Source organism: Motacilla alba, chromosome 1A (assembly GCF_015832195.1).
Source record: "Motacilla alba alba isolate MOTALB_02 chromosome 1A, Motacilla_alba_V1.0_pri, whole genome shotgun sequence".
In the NCBI taxonomy this organism is placed as follows: domain Eukaryota; kingdom Metazoa; phylum Chordata; class Aves; order Passeriformes; family Motacillidae; genus Motacilla; species Motacilla alba.
The window spans coordinates 54,372,147-54,397,516 of record NC_052031.1 but is presented as its reverse complement, the minus strand read 5'-3'; the positions used below and the strand labels follow the sequence as shown (position 1 = coordinate 54,397,516).

Here is a 25,370-nt window from a genome sequence, read left to right as displayed (position 1 = left end):
ACAGTGATGAAGCTTAGTTATGATAAGACCATAGGTGTTGGCAACATTTTTATAAATGCATTTGAAAAGCACAATTTTAAATGTATTGTAACTCATTCACTTAGTTATGGTATATTTTTAATTACTATTGCAATAACATCTGGAAACCTCGCTAAGGATCTGGCCTCACTGCCCCCAAACTGTGTGAGACACAACTTTTCTGTGTTGTAGCTAACAAGACCCCACAGAATTCCTCATGTAAGGGGAGAGGAAATGGGGACATGCTTCTGGCTTCTGGGGCTGGCAGGCAAGCAGGATGCTGTGGGATTGTCCAAAGGGCACGTGTCCAGCCGGGAGAAGGGCCACAGCACGAGGCTGAAAACAAAACCCTCTCCCAAGTCTGCTTTCACAGACAGCCCCAACAGGTGAAGCCAGCCAGCTGCAGGGCAGGCACATGACACTTTTGCTCTGTGGCCTCCGTTCATCCAGTCTGCAGGTTCTCCGAGCAGGAGGTGCTGGATAAGGGCAGAAGAGTTGTCCTTCCCTGCCAGGGAGAGATGGGAGCATCACTTAGTGCTCGACATCCGACAGCGCTCGCGTCCTGGAACAAAGGAAGGCACCAGCCTCCCTCCCAAAGAGATCAGAGTCCAAGAGAAAAGAGTGAACCCACCTTAAGAAAACAGGGCCAGGGAGAAGCAAGGCTGAGGAGAGGACGGGGTGAATTTCTGGCTGGAGATGGGAGCTTGATTCCCAGATATGCCCTCAGGCAGTCTATACCAGCAAACACAGCAGTAAGCTGTACTTGTAAATATATATTCTCACTTACTAAAACTGTAAATAGTGATGACAGCTGGGAGAAGAGCAAAGATGGGTAGGACGGAGGAGAATAGAGATTTCTTTTAAAATTTCTCATTAAGAAATACATTTGCCAATCTCAGAACTGGTGAAAAAGTGTACTGGCATCAAACCAAAACTCAGCTCCTGAATGACACATGCTGATAATCAAGGTTCATTGTTTTTTCACTTAATGAGATCATTTCACAAGGCACTGGAGTATTTTCAGGTTAGGGCCAGATCCTCACAGTGATACAAACCAGTGGAATGTCTCATTGCTGCTAAACTACAGAAGATCTGGCCTTCTAGACAAAATTCAGATGCCTGAACCATCACAGAAAATAGACTTTCAAAGCCTTTGGATCCTTGTTCCTCTATTGTTAGATCTTACAATTCTACTGTAATTATATTGTCCTTCAAGTCATAGACTTCCTAGAGAAATCATATGAAATTTTCACTTTGTAATAAGCACACCATACATACCAGCCTTCTTAAATTGCTAAAAAGGTTTTGAATCAGAAAAATCAAATCAAATAAATTCAAACCATGTGGAAGGAAGGCCTGTTCACTTTAAACGATTAAACAATTTGTGCTTCTAAACATATTTTTGATGGTTTATATGTTTAAAAGTTCAAGTCAAATAAGCTGTTTTGATCCGTAGAATTGAAGCCAAAATATTTTAAGATGGTCAACTTGTAAACTTTTTGACATTGACTCATGTTTTCTCTTGCCAGATTAATGGCTTTTATCTCTTTGAGACTCCCTTGGCTTCTGAGTGCCTCTTCTCAATTTTAAATAGTGGTTCAAACCCCAGTTAAGTTCTTGGAACCTGAGACAAGCTCCAGTGATTTAAAGCATTTTCAAAAAATTCTAGTACAAGTAACACCGATTTCTTCTGTACACTTCAAACAACATCACCTCAATTTTGCAGGGCTCTAAGAGAAAAATCTATAGTAGAGACGTAAACCTCAATTGCTCTCTGATAATTTGGCTCAATTTCCTGCATTCAAAGCCTGTCCTGTTTTGCCCACCTGAGCTACAGTGTTCAGGGACTTCTCTGGAGTAAGAAAGTACCTGCTAAACAACATGTGAAGTGGGGGGACTATGTTTTGCAGCTCTTCTTTCTTCTGTTGAGCAGAGATGGCAGAGAGGAATGAACATTTTTGTATAGCTGCTCTTGGTGGAGGAGACACCAGGGGAAACTTGGGCAGTGGCAGAGGGAATGAGGAAATAGAACAACTGTTGTGGGCTGCACAGAGCAAAAGGCTCCAACAAAGATATGGCTCAAAATCCAGGAGTGTTTGTGCATGTCTCCATAGTCCATCTCATCCAATTCCTAGCAATTTCTGTAATACGTAATATATGAGTCTGATGTGGTGATACAGCCTGTGTGTCTTTCTCTTAGTCCCTCCTAATTAACTTTTAACTTGCCCCTGCTGAGAGAGGATCTCAAGGTGTTTCACTTTCACCAGATGGCCAGAAAGGATGGAAGAGCTATTCCCCCTGAGGCAAGTCCAGCCAAGGGAAAGAATCTTGGAGCCCTCAGTATCAGGCAATCCACACAGCATAACAATTTAAGAACATCCAAACTGCTGCAGAAGTTTTGGCTGCAGTTTGATTTTTTAGGAAACCAAAGAACCTAACCATGGATCACAATAAAAAACAAAATTCTTTTTTGGTACTACTCACAACAAAAAACAAAATTAATTTTTGGTACTACTCAATGAACGAGAGGAAACATGGAATCACAGAATCATAGAGTTAATAAAGTTGGAGAAGGCCTCTGAGATCACCAAATCCATCTGGTAACCTAGCACCTCCATGGCCACCACTGAAGTGTCCCCTCAAGTGCCATATCAACATGTGTTTTGGACACATCCAGGGATGATGACTCTACTACTTCCCTGAGTAATCCATTCCAATGCTTTACAACCCTTTTTGTGGAGAATTTTTTCCTAATATTGCAGTCCTTGACTGATTCTGCTTTACACCAGTGCCTCTTTGATACAGGCTCAGTTAAAATTTCATGGTTGAGCTGGTGCAACTTTTCTATGTGGTCCTTTTTAAAATGATTTGATTTTTTTTCCCCCACCAGGAGAACAAAGAGAAACTGAACTGATAGCAAGCAGATTAACCCACTGAAAAGACATTGGGTCAGGGTTATGGTTTGGGATATTTGAAGACTGTGAATATTGCTAGAACAGAATCAGAAAGAGAGGTGGCCTTTCTTTTGTACAAGTTTCACTTTATCAGCTGCAGTGGAGTTTTTCCCAATCTAAACCAGTGTTAGAGAAAGAGGTGAAGCACAGGGAACAGCAAGAGTGAGAATTTTTGAATTAGTGAACGGAAAAATCTGGACCATATTTAAGATTTAAGCACATACATTTCATACACAGAAGAATGATGGAAAGGCAAAAAGAAAAAAAAAAAAAAAAAGCTTGTGAAGATGCTAAATGCAATTTATTCCAAGAAATAAGATTCAAGGAAGTGTTTGAGCAGAAAAAAATATGTTGTATGCAAAGCAAAAAAAAAAAAAAAAGAAATGTAGCAAAAACAAATCCTCCTTGGCATTTACTCCAGAGAACAGAGAATACCAGGAAGACAAGACAATAATTAAGCTTCTGTGTTGCATTACTTTAAAAATTCACTTGAATGAAAGGAAGCAGTACAATAATGAACTGAGACAGACAGCACTGTTCAATTAGAGGTTAAATTTAAGGGAGTTTATAAGAGCAACACTTAACAAAGAACAACTTGGTTGAACTTATTATTATGGAAAAGGGGGAAAAAAGTTGTGGTGTGTTAAATGGCATTTATAAAATAGGCGGATCTGATCAAACCGATCCAGATTAGTCCTCCACAGCAGTAAGACCTTAAAATTAGGTCAGGGGATGAAAGGAGAGCTGAGTCTGAACTGTTTCATATGAAGGCGATGTGACATATGGAACACGTTACAGCTCAGAGAGCATGAATGTTTTCAGGAAAGAAAATGACAGGGCAATTCATAAGGAAATTTACAACCATGGAAGCTTCAAAAGGAATACAATTCCTATTTATCTGAGTATTTGTTTAGGGGAGTCAAGCACTGCCTGTGCTCCAAAGGATAAACATTATTTATTCTTCTTTCCACCTTCCAAACAATCGTGTTTGTGGGGTTTGGTTTGTTCCATTTTCATTGGGCTGCAATTTTGCCTTCCCAGAACACAAAGGACAAGAGCTACTAACATTTTAAGGGCTATGTTCTTTAGCTTCAATAGTAATGGCTTAAAAACCATCTTTTTTTGTATTCTGTTCTGCCTTCACAAGGAGTTCAACAAGTGAAGACTTTTCAGTACAAAACAGTCCTTGAACAAGTTGTTCCTCAGCCTCCCTGCTAGGTATTTCAGATTCTGTCTCCTGAAGGAAAATATTGAACACTAATACAGAACTTCAATTTCAAATCTTGAACCTGAGACCCTACTGTCATCTGAAAATTTCTCTTGAGTTAGAAACAAACTGAAGAAAATTGAGAGAGACAATCATTCCTTGTCTTTACACCGTATATAAAACTCTAATTTTCACTGACAAAAATCGCAGGCTAGGAGGAAGGCAATGAAGTTACAATACATTTTGTGGAGTGATACCTGCATGAAAGACATTTCTTCTGTAGGAATGTAGATGAACTAGTCTCTCTTCTTGCAGTTTGCTGTTTTTTTCTTCCACATAGCTGTAGACCAGCACAACCAGCTTCAGTCTAAACTCAGTATTATTCCCAAATTTAAGGAAAAGGAAATAATTTGGTGAACTGCTGATCTTAGCTAGAGCACAAAAAAAAGAGGACAAGGAGAGCATTTTGTTTTACCAGCTTGTTGTTTAGATATTTGTATATTCCATTTTTCAATATTGTTAGAGACTTGCCACTGAAAGATCTTCCAATAACAGTCACACTTTCTTCATCCAGGTAAATCTGAAGCAGCACCACATAAGCCTGCAGAGTTATTTTAAGTCTATGCATGCAACTTTTAAGCAGAAGACACAGCATTGTTTCTTAAATTCCTCCAGTTTATTTGGAATAATGCTGATCGTGAGCATTAACACCTGACCGATTCCCTATTGGGTTTCCTCATAACAGCTTACCAGAACTGACATTAGCTGAAGAGAAAACCAAGCCAGCTCAGACTTTATGCCAGATTATGACCTCAGTTTTATGCAACTCAGTCTGCAGTCGCCTGCTTTCTGCGTGACCAAAAGCAGAGTTTGGCCTCAAGCTTTAATTTTTAAGAGTTGCATATACACAACTGTCTCCAAGCATAATACCATTTAATAATTTAAAATGGGAATAAATATCCTTTTCAATTTTTCCTAATTTCTAGCAGTCTAAAAATATATGTCTTATCTTTGCTGGATAACTCTAGCAAAGTATTTTGCTTGTAAACCCAACTTCTGCCCATGCCCTTGAGTTCCATGGTCCAGACAGTCTGAAACCCCCAGGCGTGACCTGCCAGGTTCTCTTCTGCTTTCCACTCACCTCATCTCAATCAAAGCCCTACTGCAGATTTGACATCCCAAACTGTACCTTCATATAAATGCAGATAAGAAAGAGGCCTTCATGACACTGACAAGGAAGAAATTTCTGAGGCTTGAAGTGCTCTCAGCCCAGAGATATTGGTTTAGGGTGAGATGATGGGAGCACAGGACAGAAAAGAGGCTTGTGTGTGGTTTTGTCTTTTCCTAGGAGGGTACAGGAGATATCTCCTGAATATGTATAGGCTTCCCATCACCTCCAGCCATAGGAAAAGCTGTTTTCCATCAAAAAAGCCCATTACTCCTGCATGCAGCTCAGCAAAGCTCTTTGTGTTCTCACTGTCCTGAAAAAGGTCTGAGAACTTTTTATCCTCTTTACATGCAGTTATCCCAAGACATTGACTGACCCTCACCTTTTCTAAAAAGTTTCCCCATATGTTTGCCTCACGGAAGTTCCTAAGGATGTGATTGCTTTGTTTTGTTTTTGCAGTGGGCTCCTTTCCATATTTTCTAGTAACAGACAGCAAGCAGGTTAGGAAGGTCCTTCAGAGGACTCAGGGACCTAGTTTTCCAGCATTAGAAATATCCTATCTCATTTGAACACAGGCCTTTACCTCAGAATTTGCACAGGATGCTCTTGCTACTCACCACACGTTGCCAGAGCTGGTAGGCTGGTATCTAGTCAGGAATATAAAAGGGAGGGAGGATTGCCCCCCTCTCTTCCCCAGCTTTGCTCCCATGGCTGTTCAAGCTCAGCTTGCTCAGAACAACTCTTCCTGCAGCCAGAGGAGCAGGGACTGCTCACCCAATACTCCCTGATGAGAGGAAGTGGGTGGAGAGGGGATGCTGAGATGACAGAAGTGAAGAGAGCCCAAGCTTCACCCCACTCCGCTTCTTTGCTAGCCAAAAGAGCTGGCTGGGAGCATGGGAGAGTAAAATGCTCCATGGGAAAAAAATATATATAGATATATATATAAAGAGGATGAAGTAATTGACTTTTGTAGCAGAGGAAAGGGAATGCAAGTGGTGGTGGAGGGAAGACAGAGAGGAACTGTGACTGACTCACAATATATTCTGTTCCCTGCTCCTGGGGAGATGCAGCTGTGCATCTCCCCTCATGTAGGCTGTAAAGTCACACCATCGTCCAAAGTAAGCATCCCTAATTCTCCTACTTCCTGAAGCACAACAGTGTTTGGCTCCTTTTTAATCAGGGATTTCTACTGTGCAAATTGAAGTCTAGGACCAGGCAGAATTAAAAATGTGCAGAATTAAAAATCCTTCCCTTGATTGCTTTGTCAGTTCCTGGGGAAAACTACTGAACTGTTAAAGCTGATTTACACTGGCCTGATCCTTTTTTTAAAGCTCATTCCAAGTTATTCTTAATTCCTCAAGGCACCTGAGATGTTGTGCATGAGCCAGTCACGGACACCTCTGACCACATCTGAAACCTTTCCACATCTTTTTCCTTCCTCTGCTTGCTTCCCAGTTACTTCTGACTTCACTTGAGTAAGGACTGTTTCCTTTTCTACCACTTCAGTAGAAGAAATATGGCATGGAATTACTTCTGATTTTGGCCAGCTTTGGTTAACGCCAGCAGAGTGTGGGGAAGAAGCTGAAGGAAGAGGCTAATCCAGTGTATAGAACTAACCTAGGCCAGCCCAGACCTCAAGAGAGGAAGGTCTGAAGGCCCACTCTCCCATTTTCTTCCCATGTGAACTTTGGTTTGCATAACTTAGGAAAAGTCATGCAACCTACCTGGCTTTCACTTTCCAAACTGTAAAACAACCACAGCCCTCTCTTACGTTCTATTAGCAGGGGAGTTGGAACTAGATGATCCCTGAGGTCCCTTCCAACCCAAACCATTCCATGACTCTGTGATTCTGTGAATTTTGGGGTGGTTAGATGGGAGAAGAATCCTTTTGTGAAATGTATAAAGTGTGCATTTGAAAAGAGGTGACCAGAAGTCTGCTAAAAATCACTCTTTCCATTCCTCGTTCTCATACCCTGAGAATTATTTCAATCCTGCCCTCCTATAATTTTTTTCACAACCAGAATTTCTTCAGTAAGAAGGGATTTTCTTAAAAGCCATTCTAGTTACTGACTGTGTAAGGAGAGGTAAGACCAGCTGTGGTACATCTCATTTGCCTCCTTCACATGCCCAGTTTAAGACTTTGCTTTTCTGTCAAATATCTGGAGATCATGTGCTGGGTGAGAGAAAACATGTGTTAAAGTACTCCCAGCTCTAAAAATCCCCTTTCAAGGATTTTTGGCAAGGGGGTGCAGGGAGTGCATTGTGTATCAACAGCAAAATGGTATCTGGATTGAAAGATAAGAAAAACCTCCATGGCTTCCAAAAACCAAGGCCATTTTCAGATGAGTTTTGGACCGGGCAGAGGTGAAGAGCTTGCATTAGTACAGTGGGAGAACACAGAAATCATGCTTTGACTTTGGAAAGGCTTCTAGAGATCCTGATTTGCAAATTATTGAACATTTTGGATGGAAATTAGCAGGGCATTCAAACATGAGCTGAATGTGTGAGCAGTCTGCACCGTAGCGGGATGACTCACAAATTTCAAAATCAGATATTTTGCTAGACTGGGACCAGAATACTCTTGCCACCCTTGAGCATTAATCCCCAAATATAGTCAAACTCAGGGCAAAGTGTGAACTGAGAGTTGACACTGGAACACTTCCACATCTCAAGGAGAATTGCATATAGGAAATTTTATCCACATGCAAGTTGATGAACTGCGGGACTCCCAAGCAAAGTTCCTTTTCAGGCATATTTCTACCAGGAAAAAAATGCAGAGGAGCTGGATTCGCCAGAACAGTCCTTACCCTCAGGACAGACCAATGTGTAAACTATTTGCTATAAACTAATGCAAATAAGCAGGATGGCTTTTTTGCTCTGAGGGGGCAATGGCTTTTTGAAAGATTCAGATGCAATGGGAAAAAGCACAAGCCTGTCATGGGCATACATTGTATTTTTGAGCTCTTCTCCATGAGAGAGGCTCAAGGGCTTCACTTTGCACCTGGGAGTAGCTCTAGGAGAGCCCTCATGATTTTACTAAGAGAAGTTGTTGGTAGAGGTGATGTCTCCTATTAACAATCTTATTTAACTGGTCAGAACAAACAAGCTCTTTCTGTACAAAGCTCTCCCTAAAGTCTGACATCTTTTGCAAAGAAGCAAACTTCTAACCTTTCCCCACCATAACAATTCTGTTTCATCAGAAATACAAGACTCCTTTTTCTCTGAGAATGAATTTAAAAACTTCATTTTAAGCTGGTTGTGAGCAAGCTACTGCACCTGTGCAAACAGCAAGGAAAAGATGTTAATTATACACAGTAATGCTAATTTTGCACCACAGTTCTGATGGAAACAATTCACTTGCATGCTGTATGTTAAAATAAAGTTCAAAAATCAGCTGTATTTAGTTACAATGTCATCCCCTGCCTCTCTCATTGTACAAAGCTTTGTCTAATTAATGCTGATTTCACTGAGTTCCTATGGTGGTTTTAAAATAATTGGATCAGTTCTGGGATCCTTTTCTTAAGAATGCTGCATCAGACACATTGCACCTGCAAGTCTAACAAGACTTTTTATATCTGGGGGGTTGTGAACCTTTGAGGAATAGGGAGAGGCAATTCAGAGAGTAGCCGTTGATTCATGGAGTGGCCATGGATGTATTTGCATGTGGATTCAGGGAAACGCGGAGTCACAGCCTCAGGAGAAGCAAACACAGGTGCAGTTCTGGGTGAAATGCAGCAGCTCTTCCCCGGCAAGGCTCAGTGCTTGGGACAAACTCCAGAGCAGCAATGTTGTCTCTCCTAAACCGTCTTAACACTGGAAGGGGCTGCTCAGGGAGGTTTGGAGTCCCCATTCCTGGAGGTGGGAATGACTAGATATGGCACTCAGTGCTCTGGGATGGGTGACAAAGTGGTTGGCAGTCTCAAGTTGAACTCGATACTCTTAAAGGTCTTTTCCAACCTTAATAATTTTGTGATTCAGTGGTTCTATGCCCTCAGTGCAAACATCTGTGTTCAAGGGTCACAGCAGAGCTCTCAGAAAAACAAATAAACGCCGTTTTAAAAAATTTTATTGACAGAAATATCTCAGGTTAACTTCAGGGTCTATTTCAATTATACCCAAACAAAAGCTCACTTCATTTCTAACTAGCATTCCCTATATTCCCTGTATTTCTTTTTCCTAGTGGGTGCAAGTCCTGTCTGTACTCATAAACCAGGCTTAGGAATACAAGATTTTTCATAATGAAACTCTACACTTTTGAATTTGCAGCCCTTGCTTTATTCTGTTTGTTTGCTTGATTTTACTGTTTTCTTTACTTTACAAAAGAAAAAGGAAATCAGAAGATGTTAAAAAAGACAGAGGTTGTTTTCAGCTTCTGAAACAAAAAAAAAAAAAAAAAAAAAAAAAAAACAAAACCAGAAACTCTTTTGCTTTCAATGTAAAATCCTGCAAAATAATGATATATTGAAAGTCAAAGCTGAAAACAGTTTTCCCTTCAAGTTTCCTAATAGCAGAAAAACTAACAAATAGTGGTTCTTTAGTGCTGAGGTTTTTATGTTTGGTTGTTTTTTCCCTGAAAAAATGAGTTGTCCTGCGGCAATGTAAATGTAAAGATATGTCAGACCATCCAGCATCACAGGGTCTCCAGGAGCCTGCTCTTTCACAGCCTAACAGGAGAGGGACAAAATCCAGATAATCTGCGAGGTGCTTCCCTTTCTCCTCCTGCCACCAAATTAAACAAAATCCACCTCTGGCATTTTTAAATAGAACAATCAGGACAACCTGTTACAAGGCCAGGCTTGAAGCCCACAGAATTGTGGGAGGTGTAAGTTTCACCTGGAAGGCTGCTCTCAGCTTTAATTATGGAAAACTTAAGCCCTCAAAGCATCTCTCTGACAAAAATAAGAGAAACTGCAACTACTGCCTGACTTTAATACAAAACAATTAATCAGCCCTGGTTGAGCCAAAGTAGGTCCAGGTTGACTTGAAAGGTTAATGGATCTTCAAACTGTTTCAAGACTTAAATGAAGTTTCAGTGCTGCGAAGAAACACGAAACCGAGGCCACTTTGGTGTGGCTTTGGGTTTGTTACAAACATCTTGCAGAGCTTGAAAACTGCTTTTGATGACGGGCCTAACTTCCCTTTCCTCAGCTTAATCCCAGTTTTCCTGATTGCACTCCTTTGCCCCACCCTAAAGCAAATGTTCCCTTTCCCCAATGCTTAAACTTTCCAGATCTTTGCCCTGGGTTTTCTGTCATGCCCCTTCAGCCAGCTCAAAGCAAATGATTGCACCTTCAAGGCAGTTTCCTCAAAGGTCAGTTTTATAACCCTTTCAGTAATTTTTGCTTCTCCTTCCTGATTTTCTTTTTGTATGACAATACCTTCCATCTTTCAAGCAACTTTCCCAATTTTACTGCTACAAGAAGCAGCAATTCCCTTCCAGCTCTGCAATGAACTGCCCCAGTATTTGCATTTATTAAATACTGTGCTTTTCCAACATTTTAGATCATTCCTGGGTCTGATCAGGTATTGCTCCTTTCTTAGGTTTTTTTTCACCTCTGTATATCACTGCTCAACATTAATATTTCCCCAGCACACAAGCTTTTAATTTCTACTTCAGGTTTCATTTTGTAATTTTCTGACAATGTTTTATATCTCCATCTCCCCAGAGAGATGGTATTTCTCTTCGCTCACTGCTGTTTGCATCACCTCCACATTCAGCTGCAAATTTAATTTGTTTGCTGCTTAGCCCTACTGCTACTAACAATAGTAATGAAAAGATTAACTAACACATAGTTTATCAGCTTAAATGATCCATAATGTTTTACTTCTGGAGTTTTCTATTCTTCTGTTTGCTAATTACTTCTGAGGAAAGAAATATGCAAGTGCAAAGATCTGAGCAAATCTTCTGCTTTTTGTAGAATAAGCACAGGTCCAGCCAAGTCAAGCAATTTATTCATCTATGGACATAACCTTTAGATTTCTTTGTATTTTGGGCAGTTATCAGAGTTACACAGTGAATAATATGAAGAATACTTCCACTTTTGTGGAAACTATTTACCCCACTACAGCTTTATCTCTACAATGGTATTGTTTTTATTTCCCTGTAATTCATGCTTTTCATTGATAGATAAAACTTTGAAACAACATTACAGGTGGCCTTCCCGGATCCTGCCAGTGCAACACAAAAACCCCAACCTGTCCGACCATGCAAATATCAGCTGATTTCTGTGTATTTCAGTTTCTGCTCTTTTAAAAAGGGAACAATGGCAATACTCCTACTTTGTCAGTAATAACCAAGAGAAACACTTAGGGATTGCTCCAGTATCAGTGATGTGAGAATCACAGAATGGCCTAGGCTGGAAGAGACCTTAAAGATCGCTTTGTCCCACCCCCTGCCAAGGGCAAGGACACCTTCTATTCCAGGTTGCTCAGAGCCCCATCCAGCCTGGCCTGCAACACTCCCAGGGATGGGGCAGCCACAGCTGCTCTGGGCAACCTGTGCCAGGGCGTCACCACCCTCACAGGGAAGAATTTCTTCCCAATATCCAATCTAAACCTGCTCTCTGTCAGTAGGAAGGCATTCCCCCTTGTCCTGTCACTCCAGGCCCTTGTCAAGAGTCTTTCTCCATCTTTCCTGTAGGTTCCCTTCAGGCACTGGAAGGCCACAATGAGGTCACCTCAAAACCTTTTCTCCCAAACCCAATTCTCCCAGCCTTTGCTCTCTCAGTAGGGGAAAATCAGCCAGCTCTTTGACACAGAACCCAAAGGATGTCAGGGCGTATACCTAGAGTAATAAAACATCACAATCATTCCATAGACTGACTTCCTTTGCAGATACAAAAAGTAACAAACATTTAGACTTGACAAAACTCTTCCAACACATTAGGGAAATTTGGATCCCAGCCTTCAAACCCCTCATTCTGACCTCCTCAATACACAGATTCATCAGTCAGCTGCTTAATACAAAATGATACCATGGCAGTGGGGCATGGACAGACAAGTGTAAACACATAAATATGTCACAGAAGTGTCAGTGAGGGATGGAACTGGAATGGAAAAGGACCTTGCTGTGACTGAGAAAAGGCTGCCTACTCCTATAGCTGATTACAGACCTGGGGATGTAGCTGGGATGGGTGATATCATACAGGACATTATTAATAATGCAGTCCCCCAGTGGGATTGTGAGAGGATGCTGGGGACTGCCAAATGCCTCCAGGGAGCTCTCACATGCCCTGGTGGCGGTGGTGGGGGAGGGAGGTAGGCAGGGCCAAAACCTGACAAGAATTAACTGTGCACAAGGTGTGAGAAGCAGCAGCTGTTCCAAAGAGTGAGGTAAGCACAGAGGAACTGCTCCTGACCTTTCTCTTGGAATCAGGCAGGTTTGTGTCCAGCAGCCTCCTCTTGATTTCCAAAAAGATACAGATATTTCTGTGGAAGGATCAAATGTAGACACAAACCTGCCATTGCAATCATCTGTGTGACTCTACACAGCTCATCTGACAGTGCAGAGCACAGACTGCTCCTTGCAGCAGAGGTGTTATCACAGAATTGGCCCTCAGGAAGATGTCACCGGTTGGGAAAGCTTTCCCCAGTGACCAGTAGGGTCATGATCATACCCACAGTGTTGTGGGTTGGCGCCAAGTGCAGACGAATTTTACATGTTCGGGTGAGCAGCTGTCCTGCTGTGCTTTGCTCAGCCAGTCATTTGAAGAAGAAATGTCAGTGACTCTGTGGGCTGAACTCCATTTCCATAAGAAATTAGGTATGCACCTTTCACTGGAGGTTACTGGGGCTCAGTGCTCAGATGTGTCTTCTCTTTTATAAATGGCCTTGAGTAAATTAATTAATACACCTCTGAGCTGCTGCAGAGATAAAAGAAACCTTGGTGGGCTACCCCCCAGATGTGTAGCTGCGCTCCCCTGCCAGTGTGCCAGAGGAATGGATTCATTCCCTATCCCCTCACTCTAACTTCCAGTTTGGTTGCCCCTCAGGATGGGAGGGTTAACACTTTGGGCTGCCATTACTTGATTTTTTCTCTGAATTCTTCAGCTTCTCAGAGGGCCTGGCTCTTGTGAAAGCTTTAGTTTCAATCTGTGTTGAAATTTCCATATCCTGAGAAGTAGAAGTGTTCAGGAGGGTGTCTACTGGGACATTCAGCACTCTGCAGCAACCTACCTTCATAAATCCATCTTGTACAGCTTATTACTATTCTGGAACACAGTGCAAATTTTCAGACACAGTTATGTCGCATACCCACCTTCTTGAACATTCAGAATTCTTTTCTTGCTCTGTACCTTCCCCATGTCCCCCAAAGCACAGAGGAAGAGGGCTGCATTTCTTCCCAACATAGTTATTAGGAAGAGGGAATCCACAGAGCAATTTATGACTTGGGAGGTTGTGGAAGCAGTGTTCAGCAAACAGTGACAATAATTACACTTTCCTCTTTGGTAAAAGCCTGGAAAAGCTGTCAGCCATCACAAAGGATCATTAATTGCTTGGTCTGAAGAGCTGAAGCTGCTCTAAAATTTTTTTAGGAAGTGCCAAACACTTCAAGCTGGTTTACATAAATCATGTGGGGTATTACAATGTTGAATGTAAAACTCACCAGTCACTTTTCCTTCTATTCCAGTTCCTCTTAGCAATGACTTACAAGTAAATACTTGGGCAGTCTCTCACAGTACTAGGATTTCATGCTTTCTGCAGAACATTTTAAATGATGTCTCGCTCTTTCCCTGTTTGGAATGTTTGGAAATAAAGCTATACAGCATTATTTCTGACCAGAATAAAGCTATACACATTTTTTAAATCCACAAACAAAACTAAACAAAATTTTTCACTACTACATAAAATGGTGAGTCTGAAAAGAGCAGCAAATGGTTTGCTAGAGTTTATTAGGGATTGAATTTATCAATGGAAGGAAGAGGTAAACTTATTTACTTCTCCTAAATGTAGACCTTGAGCCACCTAGCTCAGACAGAATTAATAGCCTGCTAAAACTGCAGTGATAGGCAGGAATACAAACCATTAAAATAGAGTAAAGCCACAGTTGGGAGATCATTCAGATTTGCAATGCATGAGCTTTTTTTTTTCTGTGCTCTTTGCTTTTTCTCTCTGAGCCACAAATGTCAGCAGTCTCCAAGTGAAATTTGCTTAGTGCAAACTGGCCACAAACACAGCCAAAATGAACTTTTGTCAGGAATTTACATGTGGAAAATTCCAAGAAGAACCATGAAGAACAACAAAAAAACCTCACTAGCATCACCTAACCAAGGAAAATAATTTAGCTTGGGCAAAATCTTTCCACTTGAAATGAATAATCTGATTTGAAAAACAAAACAAAACAAAACAAAATTCCAATTAAAGAGCAGAAAAAGTCACATGAAGGATTTAATTCTTGGGAGATTTTTCTACCATTCTCCAAAAGGCCAAAGAAAGAGCTGCTTGTGCTGAAGTAGCTTCTGCTGAGGTCCACAGAATCCTGGGCCCCCCAGGAACCTGGAATTTGAGTCAGTATTCTCTCAGATAGGACACATATGCTGAAATCATGCCCACAGTCTAAGTTCCCTTTACAGATAATTTACTTACTGGTCTGCACTGAGTAAGCATTTGTTCTGCTTTGTGAATTGCATTGTAGAACTTCTGCAGGCATGGCCACAAACACCAGAATTATTTGCTTTGAAAATATGAAAATATGAACATTTTAATGTTTTTCATTTTCCTCTCCTTTTTACAGATTTAACAACACACACGCCAAATAAATCTCAAATTATCTGCAGTTTAGACAGGCACAACATTCCATTTTGGGCAAAGAGCCATTCATCAAATGCAATACACCCCAGACCTGCACACAAATATACTTTTAATGTGTCTTATAACCATATTACAGCCAAGACCATAAACCAGCTGCACTTTTCCAATAACACTCATTTCTCCTATCTAAAATAGTACTTTAGATATACTCTGAGGTGCTGGACTTCATAAACAGCCTGACAACTTTTAGTCATGGACTGGAACTTCTGAACAGCACTTATGAACCTCCTAGGTTGGAGGAACTCCCTGAAAACTGTAATCTCACCAATCTTTGTGGTTTTGTCAAAGTTTTGGACCCAGAAAAATATAAAGATTTGTTCTGAAAACTTTTTACTTTTGCAGAAAATAATCTGTGAAGCATAAATCAAACTACAGGTTGAATTTCAAAGTTAGCTTCTTTCCCACTAAATCCATAAGACGTTTTACATGAAGTTCAGGGAAACACTTTTCAACATTTTTCCCATTAATGGGGTTCCTCCACGGAGAAGAAAACCAGCTCATTTTAGCTTCTCCAACTCTCAGGTCCCCAGCCCTTCCTTTCTGTGTGCAGCATGACATTGAGGAGAGCCTGCAGGAACTCCAGCCTTACTTTTCCCACCTCATCACCTGCTACAACTTGTGTGTTTTGCTAGTGCCACTTAGTTTTGAGACTGAGCAGAGCAGGGATTGCATGCAGCTGCATGTTGGCATGAATAATGCTTCTGGCTTTTGGGCTGAGCCCTGTCAGAGCTCTGCTCACCATCCTGTGGGCTTATGTGTCGTCCCGTGTGTGGATTCTGGGTGCTGCAAGAAATCTGCTCAATGACATGTGTTTAATAATATTTGTGCTGTTTTTAAAAGAAAATCCTATGCTGAGGGAAGGTGAAATTGCACAGCAATTTTTTATCCAGAAAGGTCTGGGCTCTGAGATCCATCTACATTAAGTTAGTATTTATTCAGGTATGACAGTAATTGTAGGGTAACTGAACATCTTTGATTCCTTCCCAACCCCCCCCCCCACCGCCCCCCCCACCCCCCCCGCCAAAAGCAAAACATTGCTACAAGCAACAGTCTAGATTTAGGTGAACTCACACTGTGACAAACTGAGAATGGAGAAAACACATTTCTTGTCCATAAAAGGACAGCTCACACATCCACAGAGGGTAGCTCTGATTTTGCTGCTGTTCCAAACTGTGAAGTGAGGACTCAATCTTGCAAAAAGGAGTTTTGCTTAGAGTGGATAGAAGGTTCTTCAGTTAAAGATTTTTTCTTCTTTTTTTTCTTTGCCTTCTGAAACAGAAAATGGCTCACCCTCTTAAGCAGAAAATGGTGATTTTTTCTTAAGTGGAAAATTTTCTGTTCCAGAAAAAGGAGGGAGGGGATCCTTCCCCTTATCTCAGCACTGGTGAGGCACATCTGGAGTGCTGTGTCCTAATCCTTAGGACAGCTGAGGAGGAGAGGATAGGCTGACACAGCTGGGGCTGTTCATGCTGCAGAAGGGAAGTCCCAGGGGGATTTTACTGAAGTGCAGAAATACCTCATGGGAGGGATTAATAAAGATGAAGCCAGGCTCTACTCAGGTGTGTCCATGAAAGGACAGGAGGCAATAGGAAAAAACGGAAATATAGGAAACACTGAAATGTATTTTTTGTTAAGTTTAAGAGTGGTGAAACACTGGAATAGGTTGTCTAGAGGTTGTGGAGTCTCCATCCATGGAGATATTCCAAACCTGAGTAGGCACAGCTCTCTGCAAGCTGCCCTGGCTGATACTGCTGAGAGCAGTTAGATTGGTCTAGATGATGTCCTGAGGACCCTCCCAACTTTATCTGTCCCATGGTCTGTGACTCTGTGACTTCATCCCAGAGTGTCAGAGGTCTCTGACATGTGGTGGATGTGTTTGCAGAGCAGGAAAATCAAATTCAAGGCTTTCCACAGTCATTTGAAGCAGTACTACAGTCAGAGTTTATCACAGACTATGAGGGTGTTCTAAGATGAGTTTTGTATTTTCTCCTTCAATCCACTACTTGTGCAGCAAATTTATAGACAGGTGTGATCTGAAGTGAATGGTTCACATCCGTGACTTAGGGTTTTACGTTGAAAATTGATTTAAATATTAATGTAAATACCAAATATACAGGTGTCCAAATGTACAAGGACAAAAAAAAAATCTGTCCTCTCTGGACAGTTGCTCCTGGCTCTCAGCTACACAAACAAGATGACAGAAAGGCTTAAAAAAGAAGTGACAAATGAGCTTCTAGAATATGGACATAAGGTAAAATTAGAAGGAGACCACAGGAAGCCATACAGAGCAGTGCATGGCAAAGTACCAAGAAGCAGCACACTTTTAGGAATGGTTTTCAAAATACTGAATCTTTGAACAAGATTTTTGAATTTTAGGAGATGGTGGGGAGAGGGATGTCCTCAATCTCTCCTTGAATATTTCTAATTTATGTCAGTTTTGGTTCACCTCATATAAATGTAATGAAGCAACTTATTTAAAAACCACCAAAAAAAAAGATTCCCAATCCTGAAAACCACCCCCACAAAATGGGAGTTGGGTCAGTGAGTCCTTCTGAATTCCCCACTTGTATTATAGAGGCCTAATAACCACTTTCTGAGTCGACTGCATTATTTTCCTTCAGGAACCCTTCCTCTTACTAGAAAGAGAACAAAAGCACTATGGAAACACAGGACTTATTTCCTTCTTATGGTAACATTAAACAGAAGCCTGTTGATAAATATGAATTAGACGGGTCTGAGAGATCTCAGCACACAAAACCTGACAACAGTTATCAAAGTCAGAACTTTTTCATTCTACACAGTGAGACAGTTTTCTACTGTGCATGATCCTACAAGTTTGAAACTAAACCTCTCTGTGGAATAAATTCTGCGGAAGTAACTTGGCCTCTCTCTGCTGCCAAACCCTGGCCGTGCTATCCCATGAACTACCTACCTCTGCAGAGAAAGGGCTTAACTGATATTTATGCCACTATGCATGGAAAGGGGAAAAGCAAGGCCTAAAATATAGATGAAATATTGAAAAAAAAAATTCAGAAGAGAGTTTGCACTCATTATAAAGTATAACAAATAGTATCTTCAAAGAAACACACAGCCTGTTTCTATACCTCTATATATGTCTCTTTAAAGACATAGATGTTACTAAAAAAATCCCAATTTTCACGTTTACAGCCTCTAGCAAACCTTCCTCTCGGACTGTTTTAACATTGACTCTATGTTTCTTTGCAGATCTTACAGGTGAACAAGGTGATGTCCATCTTGTTTTATGTGATATTTCTTGCTTACCTTCGTGGCATCCAGTCTTCCAACATGGATCAAAGGAGTTTGCCAGAAGATTCGATAAATTCTCTTATTATTAAACTCATTCAGGCAGACATTTTAAAAAACAAGCTTTCTAAGCAGATGGTAGACATTAAGGAAAACTATCAAAACACAGTGCAGAAAACAGACACTCAGCAAGACATAGACAGAGAGGAAAACGTGAAATCAGACTTCCAGCCAGTTATCTCAGTGGATACAGATCTCTTGAGGCAGCAGAGACGCTACAACTCTCCCCGAGTCCTCCTGAGTGACAACACGCCCCTGGAGCCGCCACCACTGTACCTCATGGAGGATTACATCGGGAATTCCGTGGTGGTGAACAGAACCTCCCGGCAGAAGAGGTATGCAGAGCACAGGGGCCACCGGGGGGAATACTCCGTTTGTGACAGTGAAAGTTTGTGGGTCACGGACAAATCCTCTGCCATTGACATCAGGGGACACCAGGTGACTGTTCTGGGAGAAATTAAAACGGGCAACTCTCCAGTTAAGCAATACTTTTACGAAACGAGGTGTAAAGAGGCCAAGCCTGTAAAAAACGGCTGCCGCGGCATTGATGACAAGCACTGGAACTCCCAATGCAAGACATCCCAAACTTATGTCAGAGCACTGACTTCAGAAAACAACAAACTGGTGGGCTGGAGGTGGATACGGATAGACACCTCCTGTGTGTGTGCCTTGTCCAGGAAAATAGGAAGAACATAGATCTGCATCTCTTTGCTATAAATTATTACTTTAAATTATATGATATGCATGTAGCATATAAATGTTTATATTGTTTTATATATATTATGAGTTGACCTTATTTATTAAACTTCAGCAAATCTACAGTATATAAGCTTTCTCTCTCAATAAACAAGAGCAAAGGGTGTGTGCCTCTACCGTGGCCAGCTCTGGGGTTTCTTTAGACTATGTTTGTGACACTGCTTGTTGGCAGCATACCTTAACCTTCCTGTAAAATCTGTAAAATCAGTATTTTTCATTCAGTATTGTCAAACCAGTGACTGTCATTTAGTAAACTTGTTAAAAATCAGATCAATGTCAAGAGTTGTGTACATATTTATATTCCCTGCTCTATACACTCATATTTAATTGGATCTGCAGTGTTAACTCCTCACCACCAAAAAAAAAAAAAAAAAAAAGAGGACCAAAATACATGTTGTAGCCTGCAGATGATGTCAAATTTTCAGGCATCAGGTAGCCCTAAAATAAAGTTTCTGTGTATTACACCAGTTTTGCTGGTGAAATGACCGTTTTGCCTCTGTTAGCAATTCAGAATGGCTGCAAGTAATCCAGGAACATCCATTTGTGTTTAGGAAGCATATTTGTATTGCAACTGTTTCTGATGCTGCCAGTGCATAATTGAAAAAATGTGAAAAAAATCTGAAGTATTTGTAGCCAAAACTCGCTGAAGTCAAGAACTGATCTAAATGGATCATTAATATAATATATAAAAGATGCTTTGTTGTGATCAGCCTCTTCCTCCTCACATGAATCAATTATCTTCTGCTTGCATTGTTGGATCATTCCTCTCTGTCTGAGTTTTTAAATTAGAAACAAAGCTGGTGGTGTCTTAACCTTAAAAGAGTCCTTGGCTTGCACATTGTAGTAAAGAAAGATACGATATCCTGGCATGGATATCAAAGCCACATGCCCATACAAAGCTTTCCTTCTCCTCAGCGATCCATTTTCCATCTTTCACAGGGGGGAAAATATGTTGAACTGCTTGAGAAACCTAGTACCTTTCTTTCACAGGAATGTGAAATGGATGGTGGCTAAAATCCATGAAGTCTGTAGTTATACTGAAGTTCCCCAATTAAACATATGAGTTGCTGCTTAGAAGAGACAAATGTGCTCGCATGTATTTACCACAGACTCTTCTGTGGATTATCATGTAGCTCCACTGGGGACAGGAAAAATGACACTACTTGAAGAGATGTCCCATTACACATCAGCTGTGCAATGCCCTGGTTGGGATCTCACTCCCAGGAAGAAAATGAGAGTTCATGGCTAGGAACAGAATTCAGATAGAGCTGCACGTTATCTGTGTCCAGATAGATCCAACCCACAGCCAGGGTTGGGAAATACCAGCTATTCAGAAAGTTTTACCCTTATTTATTTTCTGAGGGTTTTACAGCTATAGCTTTTGCTGCCGTAGCGTCTTCAGCATCACAAATGGAAATGAGATCAGAGGCCTCAAACATGAGGCTGCAGGATGCCTTTGCTCATGCAGCTTTCACTCCTGGAAAATCAGCTTCAAACATGCAAAAGGCCATGAAAGGCAACAAACTGTGGGGTCTCCCCTAATCCCTTACAGAGAGCGCTGCACACCATAAAACCACCAGGGAGCTGGACAGGTTGCCTCAAGGCCAAGCACTGGAACAAGTCCTGTCTTGGAAAGCCAGGTTGGAGCACATGGGTATTTTCTTCAGGGAGGCCAGAAGCAAAGCTTTTGAGAACCATCTCATTTTTCAGCATGAGGCCAGGGTATTTACCTCACAGGAAATATCATCACCTTCAGCACTAAATTCTAACTTTGCTTCAAGCAATAACAACTTCAGAGGTTCAATACCAAGGCAGTCATTAAAATGAGAGGATGTAATAAAACAAGGAACTCGGTATCTGATAGATCTGATTAGAATATTTATCATTAATTGGCAAAAATTTTAAAAAGAAAAAAAACCCCAACCCCACAAAGCTTTTGCTACTCTTCCTAGTAGGAAAGATTAAGTTTTAACTAACCATTTTGGCTTGGGGGAATAAGCATATTTTTCAGACTTCTGCCACACTGGATTTTTTGTAAATTAAAAGCTTGATTTTACACCCTGAATTCCCAAATAAAGAACATTTGCAGATGCTGGGAGCAATTAAGAGCTTATATAGTTATGGATCACTAACTTTAGAGATCTCTTTGTTTCACTGTGCCACATAGGTCTATCTCCATGTGAGAAGAGGAGGTAAGAAAACCAGTTTAGCTTGGTGGAATCCCATTAATCAGAAACTACCTTGTTCCTGCAGTGTGGATGTCACTTTTGTTTATATAAATCAATTTCTCCAGATTTTGTTACTGTAAATTCAGAGAAAATCTATTGAAGACAGGGAAGAAAACATAGCTTTATAACCATGAAGACAACATCAGAGTTTATTCTAATGCCTTTATTTCTGCTCACTGAAAATCAAAGGAAGGTTCATTCTTTAAGGGTTCAAAGAAAGCTGTTTGTCATTTTCCACTGTAAATCCAGTAACAGGAACTGGTCTTTGACTCTTGACTTTAACAAGTATTTTACAAGCAGCCAGCAAAAATGTCTCAGAGTAATTATGCCTGTCATCTGAAACACATGAGATGAGAATGGAGCGTGGTGTATAAGGTTATGAGACCGGCTGCCCCTTTCCCACCCCAGGAAAACAATGAGTGGAAGTGTTACCCCCTGGATCTGATCCAGCTTCCACTAAAGTCAATGGGGGAAAAAAAAAATAAATCTCACCTTCTCTGGTGGGATCTGGATCAGGCCCCAAGTAAAGAAAAACCTGCAGATCTCGACCAGAGAGCAAAGCAATCCCACACATCAGTAACACATTCCTGTAAATTGTGTGTATGCATAAGATGCTGTATAATTTTGTAACAAGTTTGTAAACAAAGCCTGTAATAAATTTGTAAAGATCTAATTTTCTTTTCACTGTAGCCAGGGATGGTTTTATCGTCAACTTTGGTCATGGCACAATGAATTCAAAATTCCTGTCCAACTCTTTTTTGTTTGTGTTAAGTAATTAAACAAAATATTCAGCTCTCAACGCCAGTTTAATTTAAGCATTCTAAAAATCACTTCCATTAGGCAGCTCAGATGCTCTGTCAATATTGTTTTGCCAATAGATCATTATAAATGACATTTTATTTAGATTTTCTCCCAAATAACCAAATGTTGTTCTGAAATTGCCTGTTTGTATCAAAATGTATTTTTTCTGCTTTTTCCCCGTAGTTTTTTTCCAGTCCATTTAGTAACAGCAAAAAATGCTCCACTGAGGTTTTGGAAAACCATCTGCATTTATTTTATCACCTTTGAACATGTGTTCAGGAATGAAGTCTGTGCAGAGAGTTTACTGCTACCAAGAGATTTGTGCGGCTGCACCAGGAAGAAACTTTGACTGGACTTTACAGAGTATGTGCTCAAAACCACTCTGCTCATACTCTGTTATTTCAATTCTTTAGCAACCCAAGGCTTTTGAATTGTGTATCTGCAGACAATACCAAACAGGAAACGAGCCTGATCAGGAGTTTCAAAATTAAAAATTTCATTATAATGACCTGCTATCTCTGACCTCTTGGCAAATGTGTTTGCCCAGTGAAGTCAAGCACAGGAACATTTGTTTCATTTAACAGAAATATTGTGGCAAAAGCAATGGGATTCTGTGCTCTCCATGCTTTCAAAGCATGTGTAGTTCATCATGGATATGGGGCAGGAGGAGGAAGAGGAGTAGGATCAGATAAAAAGCACTACAGCTTGTGAGAAGTAAAAGGCTGTGCTCCAGCTTGGAGCATTTTAAAGTGTGGAGGGGTTGTTCTCTGAAATGCTTTGTCTGTATTTTGTTACAGCAGATGGCAGAATGACGAAGCAAGCACAGATGTGGTGTAAAAAAACCAAGCAATATAAGGATAGCAAAAAACTTTCTCGGGAAAGTCGGCTACTTGCTACCACTGTGGGTCTCTTGCAGCTCTGGGCAGGTGACTGCAGAGTTCAGCAATGACATCTGTAATTTAATGGTTTAGCTAATCTCTGTGGAGGAAAAAAAAAAAAAAAAAGAGTTTTTTCCTGCAGCACCTTACATTCATGAGCTGGATAATTTTCTTTCATTTCCTTTCTTTCCTTGTCCCTTTGAGTTTTTTGTTTGTTTGTTGCTTTGTTTGTTTTGGTAATCTCTAGCTGCTTTGGCACCTCTGATGAACAATGAGTGGTAATGCTTTGCATGAATATTCCCGAATATAGATTTCTCCTTTGTTTTAGAATTCAGCTTTGAAGCCAGCGGCACCTGAAAGCCATACTTTCATCATGGAACTGGCCTTTTGCTGTCATGACCTCATGTTTCTGGACATTTTGATCACAGGGTTCTATTTTGGAGCTCTTATCCACACAATAGATGTGATCATGACCGGGCTGTGTACACAACAACCAAGGAGCAAAGAGAGAGTGAGGCAGGCCTGTGCCATCTTTGCATCCACCTTCACATATCTCCTGCTCTGATTTCAGTCTTGAGTTGCACGTTCAGGAGCTGGTGATCAAGGTTTGCTCTCAGTATGTCCAAGGGTACAGATGCCCAGAATATCCTATAATGCTTGGGTTTGGGAGTGACCCTAAAGATGATCTCATCCCAACACCTCTGCCATGGGCAGGGACACCTTCCAATAGACCAGGTTTCTCAGAGCCACATCCAACCTGTCCTTGAGCACTTCCAGGGATGATCTTTGGCAGGAGGACAATTTCTCAGTTCACATAAACATGTCTTGTGTGAATCTGGGTATACCTTCTGTAAAAGGCTGCCATGGTTGCAGCGTTGGCCCTCTCCAAAACACAGTACATTGTCACTCCACCTGTGTCACAGGGAGCAGAAAGAGTCATTGACAGACCAGCTAATTCATCCAGGGGAGACTGATAAGGAGGCAGTTTTCTCTAAACAAATATATTCCCATGGAAGGTGTGAGGAAAGCAAAGGAAGTGCTGAAACATGCAGGGAGTTGGAGCTGTTGGGTGGCAAACGTCTTGCAGAGATTTCGGAAAGCGAGGGAGAATTCAGCTGTTCAACTGTAATGTCAGATGAAAGGCTCTTTTCTGCTATGATAAGGGTTAAATAAATACCATTAGATCATCTGTAGCAGTAATTCAAAAGCAAAATGAACCTCTATTAATTTGGGTTAATCCCTCTGTGTTGATGAGGAGTTAACTATGCTTGCTGAGCACAAATGACAAAGTCTTGCTCTCAGTTACCCTGTGCAGCACCTGTTTTCAGCACTCAGGACTATGAAGCTATTAAGTGAGGGCCAAATTTGGCTCAGAAAGTACTAAATCCACATTGAATGGATGAGGGGGAGCCCATGTTGGAAGCATTATCCACCACACAAAACAAGCCAAGTTTTTAACATGAGTTCATAAAAATTTCTCATTACTTTGTCCAGTTCCAGGGATTTAGGTTTTAAAATAAGTTTTGAACTGTCTGGTATGAGCAGTACACATATATTTAGCAGCAATTCACAAAAGAAAAGAACCTCGTAAATGGAAGTATGCAGCAAAATACTGTGTCCAGCACTGCAAATAAACTCTGTTGATTCTTATTTATGTTCTCAGTGTCTCAGAGAGGAATTTTAATACAAATCTTGGTTTTCTTTTACTCACCACATTTTGTAAAATTATCACTTCAACTTACTGCTTGTAGAGGTTTGTGGTGTGCAATCTTTGTGGATAATGAAGCAGAAACATGGCTCTAAAGCTGCTGAGCAATGTAAGAGTTGCAAGTCCCACACTTGTACAGCAGAGAGTGAAAACAAACGTGTGAAAATAACAGAATCGGTTTCTCAGGCTGAGAGAGTAAATATGTTTTAAAATATCAAATGACAGCTTTTTTCAAGTTATTACAAATATCTCAAGTCAGATTTGTATGTAACATAGCCCACTGCTCACATGGAGCATAATTTTTGTAATCTTTGCTATTGCACAAATCTACACAATGTGATTCCCATTAAGTTCAGAAAACAGAAATTTGCTCATTTCCACACTGCTGACAGAACATTTAGAATAATTCCGATAGATGAGCCAACTCAGGTCAGAGCATAATCCCTGAGTTTACGTCCTAAGGATAAAACTACCAGGAAGGAATTTTTTTTCTACAGAGAGTGAGAGCTCAGTTGCTA

At 40.8% G+C, this 25,370-nt stretch overlaps 1 protein-coding gene and 2 long non-coding RNA genes across 4 annotated transcripts in view; 2 read left to right on the top strand and 1 right to left on the bottom strand.

Moving 5' to 3' along the window:
• Window positions 1-22,216, top strand: part of NTF3 (neurotrophin 3) — a 49,419-nt gene extending 27,203 nt beyond the window's left edge. For both annotated transcript variants that reach the window (XM_038154848.1, XM_038154847.1), the window contains one exon: window positions 18,383-22,216. In XM_038154848.1, the coding sequence (XP_038010776.1) occupies window positions 18,383-19,177 (795 nt within the window). In that variant the 3' untranslated portion in view covers window positions 19,178-22,216. The remainder of the gene's footprint in view (window positions 1-18,382) is intronic.
• LOC119708420 lies at window positions 1,246-9,759 on the top strand. The gene is made up of 2 exons (XR_005259073.1): window positions 1,246-4,697; window positions 8,819-9,759. It is a non-coding gene; the product is annotated as an uncharacterized LOC119708420 (long non-coding RNA).
• On the bottom strand, window positions 12,892-18,814 carry LOC119708419. Its single transcript, XR_005259072.1, has 3 exons — window positions 18,673-18,814; window positions 18,440-18,548; window positions 12,892-15,020 (listed from the first exon to the last, which is right to left on the bottom strand). It is a non-coding gene; the product is annotated as an uncharacterized LOC119708419 (long non-coding RNA).
• Window positions 22,217-25,370: the final 3,154 nt, after the last annotated feature.